The 8,521-nt window shown below is 33.2% G+C and overlaps 2 protein-coding genes across 2 annotated transcripts in view; one reads left to right on the top strand and one right to left on the bottom strand.

Moving 5' to 3' along the window:
• Positions 1–3,703, top strand: part of LOC110019696 (trimethylguanosine synthase-like) — a gene marked incomplete at its 5' end in the record, with an annotated part of 4,366 nt that extends 663 nt beyond the window's left edge. Inside the window, 1 exon segment of the mRNA XM_020717484.1 lies at positions 3,488–3,703. Within this exon segment, the coding sequence (XP_020573143.1) occupies positions 3,488–3,703 (216 nt within the window).
• A 454-nt stretch (positions 3,704–4,157) lies between these two features.
• Positions 4,158–8,521, bottom strand: part of LOC110017935 (glucan endo-1,3-beta-glucosidase 11-like) — a 5,891-nt gene continuing 1,527 nt past the window's right edge. Inside the window, exon 2 of the mRNA XM_020715104.1 lies at positions 4,158–4,550. Coding sequence (XP_020570763.1) covers positions 4,476–4,550 — 75 coding nt within the window. The 3' untranslated portion in view covers positions 4,158–4,475. The remainder of the gene's footprint in view (positions 4,551–8,521) is intronic.

Here is an 8,521-nt window from a genome sequence, read left to right as displayed (position 1 = left end):
AATCTAAAAAGAAACTTTAAGATATATTTAAGAGAGTAAGTGATCTTTAAATTTTACAAGTTTATAGTTAAATTGAGTCTCTCGAGGAAATGAATCTCAATTTTGATATCGTTAAGAAACATACATACTCATAAAATATTATTACATTTAAGCGATCATTTTCAATCATCTGATGGAGTGGTATGGATTCATGCAATATTTGCGGAGCATGCAACTCATAAAATCCATAAATATTCATATCTCTTCGTGAAGGGGGACCAAGTCCTAGAGGAAAAAGGTGAAAGAGCTCCAAGCTCTTAAGTGTTATTGAGCTTCATCACCATATGACCACCGTCGTTAGGCCACTGCTATACCCAGACCATGATTGCTTCACACCACCATCACCGAACTAACTCTACTCGGCCACTGCAACTTGGCCAACGCCGTCGCTGCTATCAAATCGCGATCGTTGCCACTAGTAAACTACTGTCGTTTGACTGTGATACTGTCGTCTGGCTGCTATCACTTTAAACCACTGCAGTCAGGTCACCGCTATTGTCTGACATCACTATCGGACCATTGTTGCCTAGCCATCATCGTCACCAAACCACCACCGTCACCAAACCACCACCAACTCAAACCATTGTTATTTGGCCATCACTGTTGTGTCATCTCTGTCACCAGTCTTCCATCATAGCAACTGGATCGTCACCACTTCCTTAACATCACTATTCTAGTGGGATAACTGTCACTTACGTAATATTGCTTCCTTCTAGTTAAGGGCCGGTAAAGTGTTGTAACCTATATTGACATGGCGAAACTATTTCAACTGGTTTAGGCCTTGTGGTTTTTACCCTTTTGAATTTTTCATGTAAAAACACCCATGTGATCCCTATATCAACCCTTCTTTTATTTGTGTTTGATTCTCGTGCAACGCTGAGATATTAATATAACTCTACCATTGTGAATTCTCTGGCACGCAACAATACTGGTTATGGTAGTGCCATTTATATCAAATGGGTCGGTGGCAAGACATTCTTCCACCCTCTCATTTTTAATCTAGAATTTATTTAAGCATATTTCCTTATTTGAATATTACTTTTCTTATGATTAGTATGTATGCCTAAAATTTGGCATATGACCTAGTTACCATGTGAATTACTTCCACATTCTTTCAAGTAAATAGCTCCTTTTACCACCATAATCAAAATATTATCCAGAAGTACTCTAAATCTCTTGATCTTGATATTTTTTAGTGAAAATTATAAACAATGTTTGTAACATTTTCATTTTTGGTCTAGAATATTTTCATTACTATAGTTTTATTTTCTTAATTTAAGCATTTTATGTGATGCTAAGGATATTAAAGATCAACTTTGAATACAACTAGCTCATATGAATGGTTAATATTAATTATTTATCCAAAAAAGAACATCATTTAAAATTTTTATATTTTAACATCAAAGGTAAAAATAATTTAAGTAACATTACAAATGTTATCTATTCAACCTCTTTTACTAACTCTGAAGATCATTCATGAGGCTACTAATTTTTTTTAACTAACTTTTATAATGTAATAATTGTACTTCTATTTCTCTTTTTAAATTTTACAAAATACTAATGAAGCTTCTATGTAGTTAACCTCAACTAGCATCTCATAAATTTTTTTAACCTCTTGATTAAAGACCATCAAGCAATCAAATTTGCTCATTATATTTCTAATAGAATTGGCTAGTATTTCCACCAGAACTAACATCAAGATCTCCTCATTTTAAGAATCTAGGGATCTCTCTTTTCTCTAAGATGTTATCTATGGATTAACTCTTCTATAAAAGTTTAGCATAGAAAATCATAAATATAAACTTGTTTCCTTAACAATAAGGCTTCAATTTTTTAAATTGATTTTATAGAACTATATACCTTATTAATTTTGATCTCTTCATAAGATAAAATGCATGATTAAAGAAGTTACTAATTGGTAGTCTTCTTTTTTTTTTTTTTTTTTTTTTTTTTTTTTTTTTTTTTTTTTTTTTTTTTTTTTTTTTTTTTTTTTTGGTGTTTTTTTAGTTTTTTTTTTTTTTTTTTTTTTTTTTTTTTTTTTTTATCGCTTGTTTATTGTGCCTAACAACTCGTTCTAACGGCTTACTTGCATAAACTGGCTCAATTTTTTTGTTAGGGAATGATGCCAACATCAACCTCTTTGATAGCCCTTGCTTTAATTGTTACACCTTATTGGATGCTTATGGTCCATTGTATTATTCTCTTGCCAACTTACCTAAAAACCACCCATTTCATTTATTTTGGTGGTCATTGATAATTGCCTCCACATGATAGCTCTCTATGACGTCTTATAAATGCATATTTATTTCATATATGCCAATTTATTAGAGGGTTGGTGAGAGGGGTTGGGGGATGAGGGGACAAAGTTCTTTGGAAGTAAACATCTCTTTTGTTTTCATCAGCTAATACAATTTTACCCTCTCATATTTGTGTATTGTCTCAACTTAGTTAAATATATTTTATTTAAGGAATATTTACATAGATCCGACTCAATTCTTATGTATTTACATATTTAACATCTTGATGCGTGTCGGAAGGCCCGCGAAGATAGAATAATTATTTAGCGTCTTAACGTTGCATGAAAATCCAACACATACTCGAATAAAAGAGAATTAAGCAGAATGAGACACCTCAATTTTTTACGTGTTAAATCTTATAGTAGAGACTGCACTATTTTTTAACTGAAATTGGAGTTCTAGATGATTTTTAATTGAAGGTTGAATATTTCGTGCTCAAAAAATTGCCTCATGTGACACGCCCCGGAGAGTCCTGCGGAATGAAGAAAATTTTTGTATGTCACAACTAATCTTCAATATTTTCATGCATGTCACCTTATAGATGTATGTAAATGTATATTTCAATTTTGTAAAGCTAAAATAGTGATATTTTTATATGTAATATAAAAGATTTGGATGGTATAATTGTAAAAAGTAAAGCTTGAGTGTAGATATGTAAAAGAATAAGAATTGGGTGGTATGTATGTAATGCCCTTTTATTTAAAGGACGATCTCAGATATCTCTAAATGCATTTGGATTGTCTCCCTTCAAAATCTTACAATTATTAAAATTTGATGACAAGAAAAATTCATCGTAACTTCAATGTTTTCCATGTTAAGAGCATATTTTAGGCTCATTCCATCGTTTTTCTTCATTTAATATAAAGCTGTTAAGATCTACATTGTCTAGTGGAAACCATTTTATTCTTGAATCAACTATCTTCCAAGTGCTTGGCTTCAACAATGGCATCTCCTCTCCTTAAATTCGGATTAGCCATTGGCATCTCCTCCCCTTAAATTTGGATTAGCCTTTCGGTACTCGAGCTGAAAGAAACAATACAATCCTTATTATTAAGTGTTCTAATGTTCGCCATATGACCTATTTTACAAATATATCAAGTAGATCCTGGATAAATGAGGGTGTTCTAGTGAGCTATAATATGATGATTTAGGACCAAGTGATTGCTAGTGCCTTTAGCTCCAAGCCCATTTTGTGGTTTCCAATTATTGCACTTGGTACTATGGAGAATTTGACTTATGACCATGCTTTTAAAAATGAGACCAAAGCGGCCGATTTGATCGTGAACCGGTCATTCAACCATGTCAGTCCAAGCTCAGAACAATTTTTGTATAGAACCGAGATTAAACTCGCCAGAAACAACAACTGAAGAACTTGTGAACCAGTTTAATTTTTAAGGAACTGGTCAGTTTAAACATTATTTAATGTCTTTTGATTCTAATTAGATGGACAATAATATGATATTTAAATTAAAAAAAAAGTTATATTATCATATCTTAATTTTTTTGTTTAGAATATTGTTCCAAATATTCAAAAAATAGTCTTAAATTAAAATATTATTTTTTGAATCGATAAAAATAATATTCATGTATCATTATTTTTTTTATTAAATTATATTAAAATAATTTAAATTTTTATTACGTCGTCCTATTCACCCTTTGGTTTAACCCCAGTTGAACCATTAAACCTAGAACATTTAGTTCTACTAGTTTAATATCCGGCCCAAATTTCACAATCTTGCTTATGATCTTTCAGGGTTATCATTGATTTATTTTAAAATGAATGTAATGCATAAAAACAAATAATTACATTTTATACGGCATTCATCCAAAGCAAATTAAACAATTTTAAAATTAATTTTCAACATGCATTGTCCAGCACCCATTGATGATGGGGCACCAATGACACCCACCAATATGATTCCTACATGCTGATTGGCTGTTATCCAACAACACAAGCTGTGCTGGAAAGCAAAACTAAAAAACAAAAAAAATAGAAAACCAAAAGCTATAATCAAGTCCCAAACCTAATAACAGATTGAATGTAGCAGAAATAGCCAGAAGCCAGCCGCATGTGAGATCTACCAACGAGCTATACGCGTCGCAACAAATATCTTAAAGCCTAGCGAACTTTGATCAGCATCATACTAACACTAATTGCAAGATCAGGCCCACCACCGCCATCGCTCCACTCAGCCATGCCCGCCTGCCTTCCTCCTGAAATAAGCCATCAAGTACATAATTAGACTTTCGTTGTGAGCATTTGAGGAGCTTAATTACAAATGGATCCATAATTTTCTCAATTGAGGGAATCTATATTTTTCTACTTTTATGTTCAGTCGTATGAGAAGTCAAATCCTGCAATTAGAGCATTATTCGAACCTAAAAAAGGAGAAATCTTAAGTTCATGGAAGGAATGAGTGGCAACTCATCAACTAGTTGTTGCTGGAGAACAGACACGTCGAAGGAGCGGCAACGTTTTGGATGGCTGGAGGAACAAAATGGGCGGAGAGCTAATTACAGGCGATGATACGATACCATTTCACATCACATAAAAATACTATTAATATTTATTCTTTTCAAATGAAGTTTTTTTTTTGTGCATATATTTTGATGTGATTATGATATTAAAATATTATATAATTAAATATCAAAATTTATGCGTTAGACATGTGAATGCATAAAATTTGAGTGGTACTTATTAAATAATGTTAACATTTCTAGCATTTGAACTGCATTTTAAAGCTCTATTAGTTGCTTTTGGATGGAAAACATTAGGATGTTTCTGCATAATTTAAATGTAATAATAAAATACTTGTTTTTAATGAGTTGTAATAATATTTGAAAAGACATATATATGCATACATATAAGAATATAAAATTGATATGTCATCAGCAAATTTTTGTGATCTAATATGAATCTAGAGGCATGACATGAATCTCAGAGCTTTTACTGAGGAAGAAATTTCCAAACTCAAATTAAATATAATTCAAAACTCAACCAACTTATAGTCAGACCGACAGACTCGACAAGAATGATTTAATGACACCAAAATTGACCCAATCAAAGTCAAATCAAGTCATTAAACTCGCTAATTAGAAGTTCAAATGGATTATAAAACATGACATGCTTATAGTTGAATCGAGCGACTCGACAAGACGAATCCAACGAGTCAAAAATTACTCAATTTTGACATCAACAAGAAACTAAAATGTCCACAAAAATATCGTCCAATCTTGAGAGACTTTCGGGGTCATCTGATGGAGTGGTTTAGATAATTTACTTATTTACAATGGATACTACTCTTAGATTTTATAAATAAAGCCCTACACTCGTAATGAAAGAAGACCGAAAGACCAATAACTAGAGCTAGACCAAGAACCAGAACGAGGAGCCGAAATCCAACGTTGTTCTGGATCAAAGAACCAACAAACACTTATCGCTTCTGCAGTTGCCTACCACCGCTCGTCGGTCGCTGTTGACCACTACTGACCACCTTTGTTCATTTTAGTAATGCTCTGTGTGGAATAACAACGTACGTTGTAGAATAACGAAACACCCTAAGGAGCAATGCGTCGTGTTAAACATTATGCAACGGCTGACCCCTAAGACGGTTTAACGACGCACCCCGAAGATAGTGCAATAATGAACCCGAAGACAATGTAATGACACATCCTGAAAACAATGCAACGACGCACACACCCTAAAAACAATTCAACGACGCAACCAGAATTCAGTACAATAGCACACCCGCATACGATGTAACAACATACTCCCAATAAGTGATCATGAGTAACGACGTATTGAGGATTCAACAATAAATCTCTTCAATAACGGCTTACGATCATTGTACTCAGAATATGATAACTTCATCTGAAGTCATGAAGTTCTCTCATCGCAGCTCACCATTATGACCTAAGTGACTAATTATGGCCTATGTAGTCTACTACTGATGCATTCTCAATTCCAACCTCTGTAGCCTACGAACGTTATTGCTGCTTAGCACTGCAACCCATGCGAACAACTACGACATATATGATCCACAACTTATGTTGCTTCCAACTTTCTCTTCTACGATTTACAGACATTATTATGGCTCATCACTACAGCCTATGTGATCAACTATGGCCTGAACTCATGCAAGTTCAGATCCCACCTTTGTGGTTTACATACGCTATTGTGACTCACGATTACGACTTACATGACCAACCAGGACCTACATGGCCTACAACTCACTCAGCTCCCAACTCCGGCATATGTGACCTACATATGTTATTACAACTCACTAATGCGGCCCATGTAACTAACTACGACTTACATGGTTCATAGCTAATACAGCTCCTAACTCTGGACTCTATAGCCTACAAACATTATTACAACTCATCACTACGACTTAGACGATCACAACTCATGTAACTCCTAACTCCAGACTTTGTGGCCTATTGATGTTATTGCAACTCATTGTTATGGGCTTACGTGGCTCACAACTTCTGTAGCTCCCCACTACAACTTCTTTGGCTAACTGACGCTCCTGAAGTAATCATCTATCACGACTTTCAACAACTGACTTTACAGCAAGTTGAAGCTACTCCTACAATTTACAACATTTATGATAGATATTGTTTTCATAAAAATCAACTATGGTCTTCTGCGATCTATTCCACGGCACATACAGTTCATAACTCTAGACTCTATGGCCTACAAACGTTATTACAGCTCATCACTACGATTTGGACGACTCACAGCTCATGCAGCTCCCAACTCCAAACTCTGTGGCTTATTGATGTTATCGCAGCTCACCGTTATGGGCTTACATGGCTCACAACACCTGTAGCTCCCCATTACAACTTTTTTGGTTAACTGACGCTCCTGAAGCAACCATCTGTCACGACTTTCAACTAATGCCTTTACATCAAGTTTAAACTACTCTTACCGTTTACAATATTCATGACAGACTACTGCTTTCATAAAAATCGACTATGGCCTTTGCGGCCCATTAAAATTATTATTGTTGAACTATCGTTGTACATCAAAACTATAATTTAATATTTTCTAATTCAATATGAGCGAGTTTATGTACTTACAATTAAATAGTGTATTATTTTAAATGGACTAGGCCCCGCGGTTTTTTTTTATTTCTAGATTTTTCCACTTAAAAATTCAACATGACTCCTATTTTATCTCTTTTATACTAGTGTTATCCAACAAAATGACACAATTTAGAAACTAATTTTTCAAATCAAATTTCCTAAATTCAAGCCATCAAATAAGCCACTAAATCTGTTCATTCAAATACAACTAGATTTTGTTTATTTATTTATTTCTTTTTCAGATTCTTGTCATATAGTTTATGTTCTGCATATTTAATTATTATTTTTATTATTTTGTGGTCAAATTGAAGACAAGTCCTTATCAAGCACTTACAGCCATAGGAGCAATCATTCAAAAAATTTTATTCTTTTAAGGATAATTAAATTTGGCCCACTATCTCTTAAAATTAGTCAATAAAATTCTATTTCAGACGGACTATGCCTCATCCAAGTGGGCATATGATATGATAATTAAATGTTAAACAGGTTATGGGAGCTATTACGAGAGAAAGCAATTTTCTAACAGACATCATAGGCAGTTAGATCAGATAGAAAATACAATTTTCAACAGCAATTTTTTGAGAACTTAACAAAAATACAGAGGAAAAATTATAATGCCGCACTGCCGTCCCAAACATACTCGAAGTTAAATTTTATCTTATCAACAGAATAAGATAAATTGAAAAATAACATTAAGATTAGCATGGTCGAAATAAGGAACAAATTAGACACTATCTGGATTGTATTATATTTTTTAAGAAAATAAATTAAATAATGATCAAAATAATTAATAATTTATTCCTAATAACACCATTTTCCAATAAAACTAACATTAAATCAAGGAGGATTATATAAATAACACAGATCAAAACATTAAAATTTACATATTTAGTATCTAAATTTTATTATTTATATCACCAAGCACTAATAATTCTGCCAACGAATCTCATCAGAAAAAGCCATCAACTATAAGATGAGAAACGAAAAAGGCCCGTAAGTGCAGAAGTGACCCACTATGACTATAAACTATACAAAGGTGTAAATGAATAGAATTCGAGTTGACATGTAATCTTATTGGGCTCATATATATATATATA

The sequence above is a fragment of the Phalaenopsis equestris genome, unplaced genomic scaffold, assembly GCF_001263595.1.
Source record: "Phalaenopsis equestris unplaced genomic scaffold, ASM126359v1 Scaffold000002, whole genome shotgun sequence".
NCBI classification, from domain to species: Eukaryota; Viridiplantae; Streptophyta; class Magnoliopsida; order Asparagales; family Orchidaceae; genus Phalaenopsis; species Phalaenopsis equestris.
Note: the sequence above shows the minus strand (reverse complement) of the source record. Positions and strands in the feature narration are given on the sequence as shown.